Raw genomic sequence first — 20690 nt, forward strand, 5'->3', positions numbered from 1 at the left:
TAACCTAACACAGGAGCAGTGGTAAGTTTCTCTTTCCACAGCTCAAAAGCGGCCTGGCACTCAGATGTCCATAAACCATCAAACAAGCATTTAGCTTTTGCAGGGCTTCCTTCTCTGAGGCACGCATTGACTAGGTCATGGAGAGGGCCAGCCAGTTTGGAAAACCCCTCAATGAACCTTCTGTATTAGCTACAGAAACCAAGAAACGACCTCAGATCATTGAGTGTACTGGGGACCAGCCACTGTTTTACAGAGGTGATCTTCTCTGGGTCTGCACCAGTACCCTCTGCTGAGGAAACATACTTCTTGCTGAAGGAAGGAAATGGCACTTCTCAAGCTTCACTTTCAACCCTGTCTCTTTCAGTCTCTTCAGAACTGTCTGAAGTCTCTCCGAGTGGTCCTGGAAAATCTGAGAGAACACGAGTATGTCATCCAAGTATACTGACAGTATCTAAAAGACTAGGTCACTCATAGTAACTTGCATGAGTCGTTAAAACGTTGCAGGCCCATTACAAACCCCAAACGGCATCCTAAGATACTCCCATAGGCCAAAAGGAGTTGTAAATGCAGTCTTGTGTCTGTCACGTTCTTGCAATGCAACCTGATGGTAACCACTAGCAAGATCAATAGTCGAAAAGAACTTTGCGACGTGAAGGGCATCTTTGCCTCCCATCATCGATGGGAGGCAAAGGAAAAGCATCACGTCTAGTGTTTGCATTCAGTCACCTCCAGACAACACATAGACCAAGACTCCCATCAGTCTTACGCACTAGGACCATAGGGGAAGCGTATGAGGTCGCCTGGATGACACCCTTCTCATCTCCGCTGTTGTTAGCTAAATGTTAGTCTAAAAGAAATGTGAGATAATGTTTAGATGCTTTTTATAGTGGAGATCAAGTTCATAACTTACCTGGCTGGGCTGATGAGACAGTTGATTGTGCAGTCAGATGGAACAGAGTAAATATGCATTTTAACATCATTGATTTAGTCGGTAGTAACTGGTGGAATAGACACTGGCTGAATGGTCTTTTAACCAATCAGCATTCAGGATTAGACCCACCCCTTGTATAAAATAATATATACATGTGCGTGAATGAACACACACACACACCAAATTATATACAAATAAAATCGAATTAGTCACATGCGCCGAATCAACAGAGCTTACAATGAAATGCTTACTTACAAGCCCCTAACCAACAATGCAGTTAAAAAAAAATACAAAATAAATAAAACATTTAAGAATAAGAAGAAAAAAGTAACAAGTAATTAAAGAGCAGCAAATAAATGCTAAAAAAAGGTGTTTAGTTGAAAATGTCATTTATATTACAGGCACACTGAGATTGTCAAGTTTAAGTTCAGTTCTAATGCCTCACCATACACACGGGCGCACGTACACACACACATTGCTCAACACACTTCCTTATTAAACATGGGCTGGCGGCAGTGTGTTATTGTTGTCACAGTACATAGATATGTCTCTCCTGGTGAGTGACCGCTTGGTTCCACGCATATCACTATCAGGAACATCGGAGGGCGGGAGGGGGTTGTGGGTTATGAGAGGGAAGGAGAGCAAACGCATCACTTTGAAAATGTGCCTCCAGAGCTAAACTTGACCAACACGCTAGACTACACACAGCAGTAGACATTAGCTGCAGTACCAACAGCCACACAAAGGAACAATGACACATGTTTTCACCTGGCTGAATTAGGCCTGTCTGCCACTGATCAGCAGTGCCCAGACACAAATCCATAACAATCTTTCACATATGAGAGACTCTGGCTCTATACATAGGTGGCATAAAAACAAACAAAAACATTCTTACAGACTAAAGTTATTTTAGAGACCAATTCCCAAACCCATAAATAAAATGCTGATAAATGCTTCCGACATAATAGTCTTAAAAATACATGATCAAAGTCCTGAGTAAGAAAGGCCCTGAACGCCTTCAGCACCAGCTTCAAACAGCTGAAAATACAGCATTTTTGGTTAATGAAAAGATATTTCACAGTGGTTTAGATGGTACAATGATTATCTAGACATTGCTTGTTTTGTCACAAACTGAAATGAGGCAAACTATATTAGAATTTTAGCAACCAGGAAATGGCGGAGTGACTTCTGCTTATTGCACCTTTAAAAGTTTGTTTCAAAGTCTTGAAGACTTGTTGGGAGTTGTGTAACGGCTGAGCAGAGCTGAGGAGATGCAGGGTGACAGGGAACAGATTGACTCTGCCCGGGGCACACCCTCAGGTTAGACTGGGAAAAGAGATCACTCCCTCCCCCTGATGTTTAGGTGAAAGAGGCGGGGACACAGCTGTGTGTGTGTGTGTGTGCACACGCATGTGTGTGTGTGACGCCAAGGCCCTACGGCTCAGAATCTGCTGTCGCTATGCAGCTGACATGTCTTAGCAAAAGAGTGACAGTCTCCGTGACTAATTTGACTCGGAATACTTTGGGAGAAGATATTCTGGAAAGTTTGCCTCTACTTCAAAATGTACCTGCCAGCTTTTAAAACTAAGAAAGATATACAGCTGGAAATTACCCAAAGGCAGCAGCATAAAATAGCAGAAGCCAACTCAGTTTTAAATGCGTTTTCTATTGAGAAGACATTAGATTTCTTCACCAACACAGTTGCCATGAATTTTACAGTAATAAAACATACTTTCAATGGGCACAGTCCCCTGTGGCTCCCTGCTACTGCCATGTACGTGTCTCCTAACCAAGGCCAATGTGACAGGAAGCAGTTGTGCTTGCAGTGATGTAACAATTTGCAGAACTAAATCCTATAGTTTGTTTTGCATGGACAAACACAATGTGTGATACAGTGCCCTGTAACCACTAAATGGCCCTGTGCTGTTGTGAGTACTGTGGGTGTGTTCCTTTGTCGCACACGTCAACACTTTATATTGCAGTCAATTACCACAGGCTTTCATGGTAAGACACACAAACGCACACAGGATGGTGCAGAGACAAGGGAGAGAACCCTCAAACCAGCACAAAGTGGAAAACACATTAATCTACTGTATATCCACCTCAGCATTAAGTCAGGTGGCAGGGTAGCCTAGTGCTTAGAGCGTTGGACTAGTAACCGGAAGGTTGCAAGTTCAAACCCTGACAAGTTACAAATCTTTCGTTCTGCCCCTGAACAGGCAGTTAACCCACTGTTCCTAGGCCATCATTGAAAATAAGAATGTGTACTTAACTGGTTAAATAAAGGTAAAAAAAAGTCCAGAAACCATGGTCAATAAAAATTGCCCTTGATGTAAATCTCATTAGCCTGAAGCAGAGCTCTTATCTGGAAGTCTAGATACAGTAATTCACTTTGTTTCATATAGATACTTCAGATAAAACAGTCGAGGAGGAAACAGGAAACTCTCCCTCTTCTCCAAATTTCCATCTCACCTTTCTTTGGCAGAGGGAAATGAACAAGCTACTAGGCATGATCAAAAATCCATAAAAGTCATCTGAGGGTGCAATGCATTGCACCACCTCAAAGACATGGCCAAAATACTCCACAGTAGCAATTAACGGTTCACCAACCACCCCCACTGTGTTGTTTTGTACCCAGACAGTCAGCCCCTGCTATCACACCGTGACTCACAGAGCAAGCAGGTTGAGGATGTTTACAGCCCGCTTTTTTCAGCCTCAAACGAACGGCTCTAATTACCAACGGTCTGTGGCGTGGCGCTGCACATACACAGACCCCGGACCCAAGAATTAAAAATGGATGTTACAGAGAGAGAGAAGACCTTGATGTGCAGGTGTAGTTGGTGTGGTGGGGAGTTGCTAGCAGCAATAAGGAAACACTCCTTTAATGGCAGACAGACACAGCAGCCCCAGTGACACCTGGCTAGATCACACTACAAAGCAGAACCACACCAAACCCAGTCAAGCAAGCCTAACCCCATGGTCCAATCCAGCCTCATACTCTACAAAATACTACAAAACCCCATACTCCCTCCCCTCATGTACCTCCATTATATGCCATAGGCCTACAGATGAGTTACCAACAACACCACTGCAGGGATAAAAAAAAACTTTGTTGCACAATCCAGAACGAATGGCCGTGTGGAAACTGCGTTTGAGTATGTGGTCAATTCGTGTGTACTGAGAAGTTCACAAGGTCCTATTGAGAGCGTAATCATTATGATGACACATACGTAGGCCTACATACAGCAGACCGCGGGACAGGCTGACATCTTGTGAGAGAAAGGTGTCGTCGCACCCCTCTCCGTAAGGGACCAAAGTCATAATTTGAAACTTGTAGTTGTTTCGTTTAAATGTTTCATTCAGCTCAGGATTAGCGAAGGATGCACCTGTTGAAAATGCACCTAGATCTACCTGTCGAAACCCAGTGCAGTTCAAATACTTTGAGGCTTCTGCTCTAAATTACTTTCAACATGCACTGCTTCAAGTGGCCTTTCCATCACCATAGTCTTCGAACGTGACTAATTTAACAACCTTTGCACACGCCCCCAACATCCTCCGTGATCCAATCGATTTTTACCTATGGTCACGGGATTTCACCGTGGTACCACTAATGACTAGAAAGCAGATTCGGTAATTGTTGCTACTTTTTCCCGAGACCTAGGATAATGGAGGAGCGTTCAAGTCAGGTAAACTGAAATAGCATAACACCGTTTTTGTTTTAAAGCGTTGTTTATTAACATGACACCGATAACTTGCCATGGACGTGTATCTAAAGCAGTTCACTAGTTGCTGGCCTTCATGTAATATGATTCACACACTGGCCAATGGTGTGCAATTAATGCCTTTTGCAAGTGAAGTTCTCGAAATGTTGCTTGTTTCACAAAACATTTGCTCATACAATTCAACACCCTTCGCCTACTTATGTCAGTATCACCCGAAGTGTTTCTAGTTGTAAATAAGAGAGCCGTTCTCGGGTATTATAAAGGTCGCAAAACGTTAACTGATTCTGTAGGTTTGTTTGCTAAAGCGGTTCATTGTTTAGTATTGATCTACAAAACCCACATGTCAAGTACAGAGGCCTCTGATCAACTGCCCACTCCGTTAGATAACGAAAAAGCACATTTTCAAAATTGGACTATATATTGACAGATTAATAATACTCTCACGACGTGTCTTCATAAAATAGATTGAAAAGATAAACGTCTCAATCTTTGTTCTTGCAGGTGTTGAACCCGGAGCGACTGAAGGCGCTGGAGATGTGGCTGCAGGAGACTGACGTCAAACTGACCCAGGTCAATGGCCAGAGAAAATATGGAGGTCCACCTGATGGTATGTATGATTGGAACCAAATGGCCTATGGTGCTGTAAATGCTTATGTTTTCAGTGGTAGGCATCACAGTTTGAGGTATCCAGTGGTGTAAAGTATTACTTAAGTTGTCTTTGGATGTATCTGTACTTTACTATGACTTTTACTTCAATACATTCCTAAAGAAAAGTGTACTTTTTACTCCATACATTTTCCCAGACACCCAAAAGTACTCCTTACATTTAATGCTTAGCAGGAAATGAACATGGTCCAATTCGTGCCCTTATTAATTGAACATCCCTGGTAATCTCTGTTTCTGATCTGGTGGACTCTCGAAACACATGCTTTGTATGCAAATAATATTAGTGTGCCCCAAAAAATATAAATTGTGCCTCTGGTTTGCTTAATATAAGGAATTTTAACATTTACACATACTTTTGATTCTTAAGTATATTTTAGCAATTACATTTACTTTTGATACTTAAGTATATTTAAAACCAAATACTTTTAGACTTTCTCAGGTAGTATTTTACTGGGTTACCTTAATAGAATGACCCACACAAAATTATCTTTACTTTTAATCAAGTATGACAATTGGATACTTTTTCCACCACTGGAAGTATATTCAATGTATGAAGAACTGTAGAGTTGTGGATCATTTTGTCAAAATCTATATGCCTACTCGATCTCCTGCATGGCAGTAGCCATTTTACCTAATCACTCTAACGGCACACACCTGTTGGTGAAGTGATCAGTTCACACATGGAGAACTTACTCATCTACAGTGAAAAGACTGGCAAGCCAATTGGAATTAAGGCAAATTCACCAGGGGTTTATTCATTACGTAACCATTACAGAAGCAAACTAAAGCAAACCGTTTCTATTGAACGTTCTGGTAGGTCCCTCACTGTTCCATTTGCCTCCGCTTAAGAAACCTTTTGCAACAGAATCCGTGTAATGAATACGTCCCTGGGCACCTCCGATTTTTGCTGATCTGTAAAGTGGAAAAAGTTCCTCCATTACCCTTCAGATTTGTAAACATCAAAAAGTTAGGAGAAAGGCTAGGGAGAAAATAACTTGCAAGTTAAAGCCACTCCTGACTCCACTGCTCCCTCTGGTGGTTAGACTGGCTTGGTGCCCCCCCTGGGCCGGGCTGTGAGGTGTTCATCAGCCAGATCCCACGGGATGTCTTCGAGGACCAGCTGATTCCGCTGTTCCGTGCGGTGGGCCCTCTCTGGGAGTTCCGCCTCATGATGAACTTCAGCGGACAGAACCGTGGCTTTGCCTACGCCAAGTACGACAGCCCTGTCTCGGCCGCTGCCGCCATCCGCTCGTTGCATGGCCGTGCCCTGGAGACAGGGGCACGCCTCAGTGTACGGCGCAGCACAGAGAAACGTCAGCTCTGTCTTGGGGAGCTGCCCACCAGCACAAGGAGGGAGCAACTGCTGCAGGTCAGGAGGGAGGGAGGGGTGGGTGGTTCAGGTGGAGGGACTTGTGGGGTGGGAATGATGCATGTAGAAACAGAACATTACAAAAATAGCTGAATTTACAGTTCAGATGTTTGGTCTGTGTGTAATTGTGTCCCACCTGCAGGTGCTGCTGGACATCTCTGAGGGGGTAGAGGGCGTGTCCCTGAGAGCAGGACCTCGGGAACAGGGGATGTCTGCAGTGGTGGTCTATGCCTCCCACCATGCAGCTTCCATGGCCAAGAAGGTGCTGATTGAAGGTAGGCCAGGGTTCTCATGGAGATTCAGTGTACTGATCAGCGCACACAGCTTTCTGTTAGCAGCTCTTACATTTGAAATACTCCCATCTGACCTTTAATGTGTTCCGTTTGCTTTTTCTCCTCTCTGCAGCCTTTAAGAAACGCTTTGGGCTGGCCATCACTTTGAAGTGGCAGTCCTCTTCTAGGCCCAAGCACGAAGAGCCTCCCAGACCCTCCAAAACGCCTCCTCCTTCTCCCAAACCTCCCCGCTGCTCCCTCCTCGACAGCCCCCGGCCTCCCCTGCGCCTCGCCCAGCGTCAGCTCCCTGCCTTCTCCCGGGCTGTGAGGGCACCCCCTCCCATGGTGCACACTGCTCCTGAATCCCCCAGGGAGGTGACCACGGTGCCTCCTGTGGATGCAGCAGCCCTGCTCCAGGGTGTGTGTGAGGTGTACGGGCAGGGGAAGCCCCTCTATGACCTGCAGTACCGCCACATGGGGCCTGACGGGTTCCTGTGCTTCAGCTACCGGGTGTATGTTCCGGGGCTGGCCACACCCTTCACCGGGATGGTGCAGACTCTGCCCGGCCCCACCCCTGGAGCCATACAGGAAGAGGCTCGCAGAGCTACAGCCCAGCAGGTCCTCAGCGCTCTGTACAGGGCCTGATAGTGTTGAAGCACAGATCCCATACTTTGTTTTAATTATGAAAATACTTGATGTTTGGCACTCTTTTATACTTAGTAAGTAGATGCATGATTTTACTTTTATTTTGAACCACTTTTGCATGTTTCTGCACCATTGAATTGTTTCTCATAATAAAATGAGATTTGTCAAATGTCTAGTAGTTGTGTGGTATTGAACTGAACTAATCAAGCAAACATCAGATGAATCTGTTTATTGGTGGGTTAAAAGAACTGGCATATTTTACCTTGGTGCTCAGACTGAAGCTGTAATGCAGTGACTTGCAACAGTGTCTTATGTTCATTGTCCTTGAGGCTGCGCAGGTGTCTGGGTAGTTGGCATGAAACCACTGCCTTTAATATAATGAGAGCAGCCTGGATGAGTGGAACAAATTCCACAGTTGAAGGCAGCGGTGAGACCTGTTAGGGCCACGACCCAGGGTGCTGTTGTCAGGCAAAAACCATGACTTAGACATCTGCGGTCCTTTTCTTGATTTCCTCTGCTAGTTCTGCTCTCGATACGTCAATCTGAGAACCAGACCGGAGAGAAACATGTTTGAAGGGTGGTGTTTTATTCAACCAGGAAAAGCACATTGTAGACCTACCTGGCCAAGGCAGCAACAATCATTACATGATCTAGCCTAAAACATTTTAATAATACACTCCCATCAATATTTTAAATTAATTCAGTGGCACTAACATGAAGTATGGATTGAAGACTACTCCATGCATCTGGTGTACAAGAAGAGAAGGCAGTCTTGCATAATACTGTGAATGTCCTGGGGACTAGCAACCACCTAGCGTACCAGGTATGGTGAAGGAGACCAGACAGAGGTAAAGAGGGAGTTGTGTGTGACTCACCTCCTCTCGGCTGTGGACTGTTCGGAGTTTCACCACCCCGTCCTTGAGCTCCTGCTCCCCCAGGATCGCCACCAGGGGGATCCCAGAGTCCTCACAGTGCTGCAGCTGGCTCAGCAGCTTGGGGTTCTTCTTATACATCACCTCAGTCTGAACACACACGGTCATATCAGTGCTATTAAAAAGGTTCCTCTTATGGAGTCACACAAAGCCTTTTCAGAAGTGGAAATTAACTCTACATGCACATCACACACCTTGATCCCAGCGTTCCACAGTTCAGCGGTCAGTCTGAGTCTCTCGTTTAGGAGGTTCTTCTGTGCCGAGGCCACCATGACCTGGGTCTCTGTGGTGCGCACCTTCTGCGCCGATGCCTGGGGGGCCAGATCCCAACACACCAGTCAGACACACAGGCTCTCTCATGCACTTATGAATAAACAAGACTGTGTGTAGAGCCGACAGTTTGATAATGCCCCTTCCTTACCTCAGCCTTCTGCTCCATGATGGAGAAGACCCTTTCGATGCCTATGCTGACCCCCACACACGGCACTTTCCTGCCCTTGGGGTCAAACATGCCCACCAGGCCATCATAGCGCCCGCCACCCGCCACGCTGCCCACGCTCACGCCCTCCTCTGCCTTCTCGTCCGCCCCATTCTGGGTCGCCGCCACATTGACCGGGCCGTTCTGAGTCAGAATGGCCTCATAGATCACTCCTGTGTAGTAGTCCAACCCACGGGCCAGACTTAGGTCAAACACCACCTGGGGGAGGAGAGAGAGGACAGATTGGGAGGAAGGAACACGAGATTAATGATATGGCAAAAGGACTGCAACCTATCCGGCTAATCTCAGCTGATCATATCTGTATAACCGCTGACCCCCAAAACTATTTCTGTTAAACTAAATGCCTCTACAGAGTAAGCTGTCGATGTACAGATTACCTCAGTCATATCACCTTGGTCACCAGACAACCTCTCACCTTGTCTGTGACCTGGAAGAGCTGTAGGTAGCTGAAGAGCTGCTTCATGTCTGTGAGGCCGGCACACGCCTGCTTGCTCTGCGACATCTTAGCGTCCTGCAGTAGGCGCTCAGCTAGGTCCATTCCCCCTGGAACACACACACCAACCAGACAAGTTCAGACAGGGGAAAGTTCAAAGGTCAGTCTGCGTGTGTGATCTGTCCTCACCCTGCATACTGACATATTGTCCGATCTGATCAGCTGCCTCCTCAGAGAGACCCTTCTCATTCACCATCTCACTCTTTACATCCTCCCACGACATCTATAGAGAGAGAATAAAGAAACAAGTCCCTATCAACTTGTTTTGCATATTAAGATATTGCTCAGGTTTATTGTTATGCATTCCATTTCCTTAACCACATAAGAGTTGGGTTGAGTGCAGTGGATTTACCTTGTCCAGTTTGTCCACTGTGGAGCAGATAGTACGGAACTTGTCATCTGGAACACCACACACTGCAAACATCCCATCTAGAATACGTCTGTCGTTCACCTGCAGAGAGGATATTATGGTGGGGATGAGAGTTAGGAGGAGTACGTCCACAAATTCATTGCTTCAGATTGTATCTCAAGATGTTTGACCGTGGGTGCTGTATGTGTGGATGCATCTCTGACCTACCTTGATGCGGAAGTCTCCCAGCTCCAGCTCACTCAGGATCTCGTGGACAATCTTCAGGCACTCAGCGTCTGGGATCATGGGGTCGTACTGGCCTGCAATGTCAAAATCCTGGGAGGGGGAGAGACGCACATAGAGAGCTAGAAAATGGGTCATGTATATCCACAAACACCTGGATGTAGCAGAAACCATAACTATTCCAAAAGTCTAACACCAGGGTTTATGTTTCACCCAATAACCCGATCGCTCGGATGCTTACACACTGATAGAACTCCCTGTAGCGGCCGCGGGTCATGGCAGGGTTGTCACGGCGATAGACCTTGGCGATGTGGTAGCGCTTGATGTTGGTGATCTTGTTCATGGCCAGGTAACGGGCGAAGGGCACCTGAGAGGGGGCGGGGTCAAGGACTTGTAGACACCTGATTGGCTCACAACGTGGATAAAACCCACAAGGGGATATACAGCTGGTTTGCTTTAGGGGAATTTTGGGAATTAACTTACCAATCTGCAAGCTATCCCACTTAACAATGCATGCATCAGGACTAATACAAGGATACAGTGAGATCATATCTAAGGGACAACAGCTCTCCTCCTTGGTCCTTCAGGTCGTAGATGAGCTTAGAGTCCTCCCCATACTTTCCCGTCAACGTTTCCTACAAAATCATAGATGGGAGAATATGGTCAACCTAAGTACATTATGTATTACAAATCGAGGGGCTAGTTCATCTCTTTCTATTCTTCGTCAACGGTGTGTTTTGTGTGTGTATTTGCCACGCACACACACCTTCAGCTCAAAGACTGGCGTGTCGATGGTCTCGGCTCCGTGGCGTTTGAAACAGCGAATGATGGTGTTGAAGACTCTCTCTCTGATGGCCATCTGCTTAGGGTTATAGTCCCTGGTGCCCTGAGAGAGAGAAGGAGAGGGAGATGATGGGAGGGCAAGAGAGAGAAAAAGAGTGCATAAGCAATACAACACCTAGTGATTTGGACTTTCAATAAAGACAAGTAGTAAACATATTACACAACAAGTTCTCTTAATGACCATCCACTGCCTGTGAGATGCAATCTCCATGGTGGCAGTCTATACCTTAGCAGTCTTGAGCGTGAATTGGTGTTTGCCTTCATCTCCTCCAATTTGAGCCTTCAGCTTTAACTATTTGGCCACTTCCTCATCAATCTAGGAAAGAAACGAACAAGGTTAAAAATCAGTGTTCACCAGGACCTTAAACCGATCCTCCCCCATTCCCATTCCACCCTCCAGAATATGGGTCTTACCTGAGACACAGTCATCCCAGAAAGGGTGCGCAGAGAGCGGACACACAATGGAGACCGATGGCCCGCCAACCCCGCACACAGACGCAGGGATGCCATACCCAGGGTATTTATTGCAGCAGGAAAAGCAACCAAAAAAAACAACCAAAAATGGCCGTTCAGGAGTGCGGCATCACATCAGCAGTACAGTCCAATAGAAAAAACATCCACCGAGACAGGTGAGGGGTTATCCAGGAATATCCAGTGGAAGTGTTTGGATCCCAAGTAGTGACATGTGGAGGAGGTAGATGATGATGGACGTAGATTTGGCCCCAGCAGGGTGGTTGGCATCAAGCAGGAAGAACAGGAGAAAAATGGTGAGCAACCCTATCACTAGGGAGGAGGGCAGGCATGACGCATCATCACAACATGGAGGACAAAACATGAGATGCAGGGGTCAATCAAACCATCAAGCCTAATCACAGCCCAGAATTAAACCAACTAACTGGCCTATAACAGCCCATAGACATGGGTGGGCGCAGGACTTAACTTACCCCTGGAATCAGAACTAGGCCTATCTCTGGACCAGACAAGCACTGGGCCGTGTTCACGAGGAACAAATCTGGATATAAAAACAAAATAATTAAACTGTGTGTCCTACTGAACACGACCTGATCCAGTGATGTAGGAAGGTCTGAGCTCCAGCCCCTTGGCATTCAAATCAAATGAAAAAGATAGAAACACAGAGAGAGAGGCAGAGAGAGGTAGAGAGAACAATACAGTTGAGGATAGAGAGACTAAAGGTGGAGACAGACTCAGTGCAAGAAGCTCAACATTCTGCCATTGAAAGGAACTATGTATTCACACAGGCTGGAATACAAATGTACAACGATTGACCAGCCCACTAACAATTGCGCATGTTATGACAGCTATCTTGCTAATTATGCCAAATTGCAGGGAGATTGCATCATCAGCCGTGATGCCTGACAGCTATTTTTTGCTGAATAATTTGGGTCACTATGATCAGCTACCTTAGCCGCGTGCATCAGAATATAATTCATTATTTACTTCGCAATGGCCATGACATGTATGCCACTTCTAATTGAACTAACGCTAGTTAGCTATTTTGCGATTCATTCATCTGATAGAGAACCGTCGAGACCGGTGTCTTGGCACTGCTACCGCTAGCTTATCGGATATGGCACGAGAGTCTACGTTTCCACCAAATGTCAATAAAACTGAACGTCGTGAATACTGACCTGCTCTTTGCTTGCTTTCTCTGTCTTTAGCTTCCGCACTACTTCTCCCTGTGTTTTAATTGCATCTTGTATCTGCGCTTTATCGGCCATGGTGTTGTGTCTAATGTCAACGAAACTAGAAGGAATATCTATGTGCTACTGCTGCTAGCTCTTCCTCGAAGACCGGAAGCTGGGATCCGATGACATACCACACAGTCGCAGTTTATTCAAGACGGCGTTTGTCAGAGCGTGATGAAACAATGTAGCAATTTAGCGCTAGTAAGTAGTACATATACAGTACAGAGAGATACACTATAAAATCATGTTTTAGCAGAAAGACATGGAATGAAACGAAGGCACTTGCAATAAAAAGAGTTTCACACTTCCGATACTAACTATTAACTTGATTTTGTAGTTATTATACAGTATAACTAGTGTGCTCTTCACTTACTGACTATGTAGGGGATGTAGCTCAGTGGTAGAGCGCATGCTTTGCATGTATGAGGCCCCGGGTTCAATCCCCGGCATCTCCACACCTTTTGATAAAGATCTGTTTTCTGGTCAATTGTATGAAGCGGATGAAGTTGACTATACATATTCCCGGTTAAATGAAGAAATTCACCAATCAACAAAGTGTTTCTTATCAACAGAAATAAGTTACATTTTAGATTTAATTTGATGATTTTTTATTTTCCTTCCAGTAGGCTATTATTTGTTATCTACGTTCTCAGTAACCCAAGTTAATTCAAGAACTCAGATACACACATGGGATTGGTTGAGCCTAATAGCCTAACTTGGCATATTGTATATTATATATTCATAGTATATTCTGGAGCCCTATTCTTCTCTCATATATCACGTTCTGTTCCTTTTTACTACTTGTATTTATATAGTATTTGTATTCACTTGTAGTTTGCTTACTGTTGTTTTTTTACATGACGCTGTTGTATGTAATTGCACCGTTTACACTGTATCCTGTGCACATGACCAATCAACTGTATTTGGATTGGATTTATAACATTTTCACGACCATTTTATTATGTGATAGTCAAGGATTTGTGCTGCACTTATTCTTATGAACAAATGTCAACAGACAGTTTGATGTTGAGTTGTCTAGTCTCAGCTTTCTGCATGTGCTCACTGAGAATGTTTTGTAAACAAACATCAGTGTTTTGGTGTGAAACTTGATATATTTTATTGTTTAGAATGTCTCTCTGAAGGCATGAAAATGTCTGCTACAGGTTAGGTTATGCTTGTAATGTGTAGATTGTCAGTAATATAATACCGTATTTTAGCCACACGCACTCACACTTCTCAACTGTAGCATTGGTGTCTGTGCAACACCCAATGTTTATGCTCCCTTTAGACATCTAGTTAACAGCGGAATGTTGGAGGCACAGTAGTCACATTGTGACCTGCATTACCCAGCTAACAGCAGGACCTACATAGTCACAGTATGAATCTGTATTGTCCTTCAAGTTAAATATGGAGTTGGCCTCACTTGACACCAGTTACTGTAAGTCTAACTCCAGTTGTCCTAGACATTATATCAGTCTGTTTCAGCACTAAGATGTTTGCCAGTATACCATACTAGGTTTAATTGAATTGAATTAAAGAGCCTTTACAGTGAAAAATGAAATCAATCAGATTGTGTCAGTTGATGATCTGGTGATTTCAACAACCTTCCCAAACCTGTTCTTGTCATTTGAGCAGACTGGCATCATGCAGGGAACACCTTTCCTTCTATAACTACAGGTATGTGACAGGATGTTACAATTAGCGCAGTGAGATCTTTTATTTTTTTAATTAAGATTATTATTATAAAAAAATGTTTTGTCACGTTATTTGTAACTTATTTTGTACACAATGTTTCTGTCACCGTGTCTTATGACCGAAAATAGCTTCTGGATATCAGGGCAGCGATTACTCACCCTGTACTGGAGGAATTCTTCTTCAACGAGTCGGATGGGAAGGATTTACTCCAGACACCCGACAAGGCCCTCATCCCCGTCATTCGCAGAAGGAAAAGACGGAGATATTGTGGACAACGGTCCGGGTATCCGTCGCCGAGAGGGTAATCTACCTTCACCATCGGTCCAATTAGCCAACATACAATCAATCAATAATAAAACAGACAAACTACGAGCACGTATATCCTACCAAGGGGACGTTAAAAACTGTAATATCTTATGTTTCACTGAGTCGTGGCTGAACGACGACATGATTAACATACAGTTGGCGGTTTTAAGCTTTTTCGGCAGGATAGAACAGTGGTCTCCTACCCCTCCTGTCTCAGCCTCCAGTATTTATGCTGCAGTAGTTTATGTGTAGGGGGGCTAGGGTCAGTTTGTTATATCTGGAGTACGTCTCCTGTCCTATTCTGTGTCCTGTGTGAATGTAAGTGTGCTCTCTCTAATTCTCTCTTTCTCTCTTTATTTTTCTCTCTCGGAGGACCTGAGCCCTAGGACCATGCCTCAGGACTACCTGACATGATGACTCCTTGCTGTCCCCAGTCCACCTGGCCGTGCTGCTGCTCCAGTTTCAACTGTTCTGCCTTGTTATTATTCGACCATGCTGGTCATTTATGAACATTTGAACATCTTGGCCATGTTCTGTTATAATCTCCACCCGGCACAGCCAGAAGAGGACTGGCCACCCCACATATGCTCTCTCTAATTCTCTCTTTCTTTCTCTCTCTCGGAGGACCTGAGCCCTAGGACCATGCCTCAGGACTACCTGACATGATGACTCCTTGCTGTCCCCAGTCCACCTGGCCGTGCTGCTGCTCCAGTTTCAACTGTTCTGCCTTATTATTATTCGACCATGCTGGTCATTTATGAACATTTGAACCTCTTGGCCATGTTCTGTTATAATCTCCACCTGGCACAGCCAGAAGAGGACTGGCAACCCCACATAGCCTGGTTCCTCTCTAGGTTTCTTCCTAGGTTTTGGCCTTTCTATGGAGTTTTTCCTAGCCACCGTGCTTCTACACCTGCATTACTTGCTGTTTGGGGTTTTAGGCTGGGTTTCTGTACAGCACTTTGAGATATCAGCTGATGTACGAAGGGCTATATAAATACATTTGATTTGATTTGATCTCTGGTAAGACAAGGGGCGGAGGGCCTTTGTATATTTGTAAACAACAGCTGGTGCACGAAATCTAAGGAAGTTTCGAGGTTTTGCTCGCCTGAGGTATCTCATGATAAGCTGTCGACCACACTATTTACCAAGAGAGTTTACATGTATATTTTTCATAGCTGTCTATATACCACTGCACACCAATGCTGGCACTAAGACGGCACTCAATGAGCTGTATACGGCCATTGGCAAACAGGAAAATGCTCATCCAGAGGTGGCGCTCCTAGTGGCCGGGGACTTTAATGCAGGGAAACTCAAATCAGTTTCACCAAATTTCTATCAACATGTTAAATGTGCAGCCAGAGGGGAAAAAACTCTGGACCACCTTTACTCCACACACAGACACACATACAAAGCTCTCCCTCGCTCTCCATTTGGCAAATATGACCATAATTCTATCCTCCTGATTCCATCTTACAAACCAAAACTAAAGCACCAGTGACTCGGTCGATAAGAAAGTGGTCAGATTAATCAAATGCTAAACTACAGGACGGTTTTGCTAGCACAGACTGGAATATGTTCATGGATTCTTCAGATGGTATTGTGGAGGACACCACATCAGTAACTGGCTTCATCAATAAGTGCATCGATAACGTCTTCCCCACAGTGACCGTACCTTACATACCCCAACCAGAAGCCATGGATTACAGGCAACATCCGCACTGAGTTAAAGAGTACAGCTGCCGCTTTTAAGGAGTGGGACTCTAACCCGGAGGCTTATAAGAAATCCCGCTATGCCCTCCGACGAACCATCAAACAGGCAAAGCGTCAATACAGGACTAAGATTGAATCATACTACACCGGCTCCGACGCTCGTCGGATGCGGCAGGGCTTGCAAACTATTACAGCCATGAGCTGCTCAGTGACACAAACCTACCAGATTAGCTAAATTACTTTTATGCTTTCTTCGAGGCAAGTAACACTGAAACATGCATGAGAGGACCAGCTGGCCCGGACGACTGTGTGACCACGCTCTCCGTAGCCGATGTGAGTAAGAACTTTAAACAGGTCAACATTCACAAGGCCGCAGGGCCAGACAGATTACCAGGATGTGTACTCCGAGCATGCCCTGACCAACTGGCAAGTGTCTTCACTGACATTTTCAACCTGTCCATGACTGAGTCTGTAATATCAACATGTTTCAAGCAGACCACCATAGTCCCAGTGCCCAAGAACACTAAGGTAACCTGCCTAAATGACTACCAACCCGTAGCACTCACGTCTGTAGCCATGAAGTGCTTTGAAAGGCTGGTCATGGCTCACATCAACACCATTATCCCAGAAACCCTAGACTCACTCCAATATGCATACAGCCCCAACAGATCCACAGATGATGCCATCTCTATTGCACTCAACACTGCCCACTTGTTGTTGATTCTTCACAAAAAAATACAGTTTTATATCTTTGTGTTTGAAGCCTGAAATGTGGCAAAAGGTCGCAAAGTTCAAGGGGGCCGAATACTTTCGCAAGGCACTGTATGTGAGAATGATATTCATTGACGACAGCTCAGGGTTCAACACCATAGTGCCCTCAAAGCTAATCACTAAGCTAAGGACCCTGAGACTAAACACCTCCCTCTGCAAGTGGACCCTGGACTTCCTGACAAGCCATCCCCAGGTGGTAAGGGTAAGGAACAACACATCCACCATGCTGATCCTCAACACGGGGGCCCCTCAGGGGTGCGTGCTCAGTCCCCCCCTGTACTCCCTGTTCACTAATGACTGCATGGCTAGGCACGACTCCAACACCATCATCAAGTTTGCCGATGACACAACAGTGGTAGGCCTGATCACCGACAACGATGAGACAGCCTATAGGGAGGAGGTCAGATAACTGGTCATGTGGTGCCAGGACAACACCCTCTCCCTCAACGTGGTCAAGACAAAGGAGATGATTGTGGACTATAGGAAAAGGAGGACCGAGCACACCCCCATTCTCATCGACGGGGCTGTAGTGGAACAGGTTGAGAGCTTCAAGTTCCTTGGTGTCTACATCACCAACAAGATATCATGGTCCAATCACACTAAGACAGTTGTGAAGAGGGCACGACAAAGCCTATTCCCCCTCAGGAGACTGAAAAGATTTAGCATGGGTCCTCAGATCCTCAAAAGGTTCTACAGCTGCACTGGTTACATCATACTATGGCAACTGCTCATCCTACGACCGCAAGGCACTACAGAGGGTAGTGCGTATGGCCCAGTACATCACTGGGGTCAAGCTCTCTGCCATCCTGGACCTCTATATCAGACAGTGTCAGAGGAAGGCCCTTAAAATTGTCAAAGACTCCAGCCACCCTAGTCATAGACTGTTCTCTCTGCTACCGCACGGCGGTACCGGCGGTACCGGAGCGCTAAGTCGCGGTCCAAAAGGCTTCTTAACAGCTTCTACTCCCAAGCCATAAGACTCCTAAACAACTAATCAAAGGGCTACCCAGACCCCTCTTTTATGGTGCTGCTGCTACTCTCTGTTTATAATGTATACATAGTCACTTTAACTCTACTTACATGTACATATTACCTCAATTACCTCAACTAACCGGTGCCCCCGCACATTGATTTTGTACCGGTACCGCCTGTATATAGCTTCGCTTGTTATTGTTCTGCTGCTGTTTAATTATTTGTTACTTTTATTTTCTATTTTCTACTCATCTATTTTTTACTTAATCTTTTTAATGTTTTATTCTCAACTTCTTAAGGCATTGTTGATTAAGGGCTTGTAAATAAGCATTTCCCTGTAAGGTCTGCACCTGTTGTATTTGGCACATGTGACAAATACAATTTGAACTGAACTCATATATCATAACAACATACAGGAACTCAAGTCCTTCTGTTCACCTGACCTAGAATTCCTTGCAATCAAATGCCGACCGCATTATCTACCAAGAGAATTCTCTTCGATCATAACCACAGTCGTGTATATCCCCCCCAAGCAGACACATCGACGGCCCTGAAAGAAATTCATTTGACTCTATGTAAACTGGAAACCAGATATCCCGATCCCGCATTTACTGTAGCAGGGGATTTTAACAAGGCTATTCTGAAAACAAGGCTCCCTAAATTTGATCAGCATAACGAATGCGCGACCCGGGCTGGCAAAACCCTGGAACATTGTTATTCTAACTTCCGCGATGCATACAAAGCCCCCCCCCCCTCCTTTCAGAAATTCTGAGGTATGTGGCAGGGTCTACAGTCAATCACGGACTACCAAAGGAAAACCAGCCCAGTCGCGGACCACGATGTCTTGCTCCCAGACAAACTAAACAACTTCTTTGCTCGCATTGAGGACAATACAGTGCCACTGATACGGCCCGCTACCAAAACCCGTGGGCTTTCCTTCACTGTAGCCAACGTGAGTAAAACATTTAAACGTGTTAACCCTCACAAGGCTGCTGGCCCAGACGGCATCCGCAGCCGTGTCCTCTGAACATGCGCAGACCAGCTGGCTGGTATGTTTACGGACGTACTCAATCAATCCCTATCCCAGTCTGCTGTTTCCACATGCTTCAAGAGGGCCACCATTGTTCCTGTTCCCAAGAAAGCTAAGGTAACTGCGCTAAATGACTATCGCCCCGTAGCACTCACTTCCGTCATCATGAAGTGCTTTGAGAGACTAGTCAAGGACCATATCACTTTCACCTTACCTGACACCCTAGAACCAGTCCAATTTGCTTACCGCCCCAATAGGTCCACAGACGACGCAATCGCAATCACACTGCCCTAACCCATCTGGACAAGAGGAATACCTATGTAAGAATGCTGTTCATTGACTACAGCTCAGAATTTAACACAATAGTACTCTCCAAACTCGTCATTAAGCTCGAGACCCTGGGTCTCGACCCCGCCCTGTGCAACTGGGTCCTGGACTTCCTGACAGGCCTCCCCCAGGTGGTGAGGGTAGGTAACAACATCTCCACCCCACTGATCCTCAACACTGGTGCCCCACATGTTGCGTTCTCAGCCCTCTCCTGTACTCACTGTTCACCGATGACTGCGTTGCCACGCACGCCTCCAACTCAATCATAAAGTTTACAGACGACACTACAGTGGTAAGCATGATTACCAACAACGACAAGACGGCCTACAGGGAGGAGGTGAGGGCCCTCGGAGTGTGGTGTCAGGAAAATAACCTCACACTCAATGTCAACAAAATAAAGGAGATGATCGTGGACTTCAGGAAACAGCAGAGGGAGCAGCACCCTATCCACATTGATGGGACAGTAGTGGAGAAGGTGGAAAGTTTTTAGTTCCTCGGCGTACACTTCACTGACAAACTGAAATGGTACACACAGGAAGGCCAAAAAGATCATCAAGGACAACAACCACCCGAGCCACTGCCTGTTCACCCTGCTATCATCCAGAGGGCGAGGTCAGTTCAGGTGCATCAAAGCAGGGGCCGAGAGACTGAAAAACAGCTTCTATCTCAAGGCCATCAGACTGTTAAACAGCCATCACTAACATTGAGTGGCTGCTGCCAACATACTGACTCATCCCTAATGATGTAATAAATGTATCACTAGCCACTTTAAACAATGCCACGTTATATAATGTTTACATACCCTACATTACTCATCTCATACGTACATACTGTCCTCTATACCATCTACTCCATCTTGCCGTTCGGCCATTGCTCATTCATATATTTTTATGTGCATATTCTTATTCATTCCTTTACACTTGTACTTATAAGGTAGTTGTTGTGAAATTGTTAGGTTAGATTACTGTTAGATATTACTGCATGGTCGGAACTAGAACCACAAGCATTTCGCTACACTCGCATTAACATCTTCTAACCATGTGTATGTGACAAATACAATTTGATTTGATATCCTCCATGTTCAATAGTGTAAACGGCACATCTGAAAGATGTCAGTTGTGAGGTATGCTACATGTTGAGTGAAAAACAAAGACTACATGCAATACTGAGTGCCCAAAAATTATCTCAGTTGCCTGAGGAACCATA

General features: G+C 45.3%; 2 protein-coding genes and 1 non-coding gene across 5 annotated transcripts; 2 read left to right on the top strand and 1 right to left on the bottom strand.

Annotated features, from left to right (window-relative positions):
- The first annotated feature begins 4168 nt into the window (after positions 1 to 4168).
- dnd1 (DND microRNA-mediated repression inhibitor 1) lies at positions 4169 to 7778 on the top strand. The gene is made up of 5 exons (XM_035764741.2): positions 4169 to 4617; positions 5155 to 5260; positions 6363 to 6688; positions 6831 to 6963; positions 7094 to 7778. The coding sequence occupies exons 1-5, from the start codon at positions 4597 to 4599 to the stop codon at positions 7603 to 7605; spliced, it is 1098 nt and encodes a 365-aa protein (XP_035620634.1). The 5' UTR covers positions 4169 to 4596; the 3' UTR covers positions 7606 to 7778.
- On the bottom strand, positions 6018 to 12789 carry LOC118377757 (histidine--tRNA ligase-like). Of its 3 annotated transcripts, XM_052509566.1 has the most exons (16): positions 12614 to 12789; positions 11909 to 11976; positions 11191 to 11280; positions 10888 to 11007; positions 10661 to 10756; positions 10363 to 10488; positions 10107 to 10214; positions 9882 to 9980; positions 9659 to 9752; positions 9452 to 9579; positions 8959 to 9234; positions 8732 to 8848; positions 8481 to 8627; positions 7868 to 8147; positions 6825 to 7601; positions 6018 to 6682 (listed from the first exon to the last, which is right to left on the bottom strand). In XM_052509566.1, exons 4-14 carry the CDS (start codon positions 10978 to 10980, stop codon positions 8088 to 8090), a joined length of 1344 nt encoding a protein of 447 aa, XP_052365526.1. In that variant the 5' UTR covers positions 10981 to 11007; positions 11191 to 11280; positions 11909 to 11976; positions 12614 to 12789; the 3' UTR covers positions 6018 to 6682; positions 6825 to 7601; positions 7868 to 8087. The 3 variants fall into 3 exon arrangements, with proteins under 3 accessions (XP_052365526.1, XP_052365525.1, XP_052365521.1); XM_052509565.1 differs by lacking the exon at positions 11909 to 11976; XM_052509561.1 differs by having other exon boundaries at positions 11379 to 12789.
- A 264-nt stretch (positions 12790 to 13053) lies between these two features.
- Positions 13054 to 13125, top strand: trnaa-ugc (transfer RNA alanine (anticodon UGC)). Its single transcript has one exon. It is a non-coding gene; the product is annotated as a tRNA-Ala (tRNA).
- The last annotated feature ends 7565 nt before the right edge of the window (positions 13126 to 20690 follow it).

This window comes from Oncorhynchus keta, chromosome 4 (assembly GCF_023373465.1).
Source record: "Oncorhynchus keta strain PuntledgeMale-10-30-2019 chromosome 4, Oket_V2, whole genome shotgun sequence".
Lineage (NCBI taxonomy): Eukaryota > Metazoa > Chordata > Actinopteri > Salmoniformes > Salmonidae > Oncorhynchus > Oncorhynchus keta.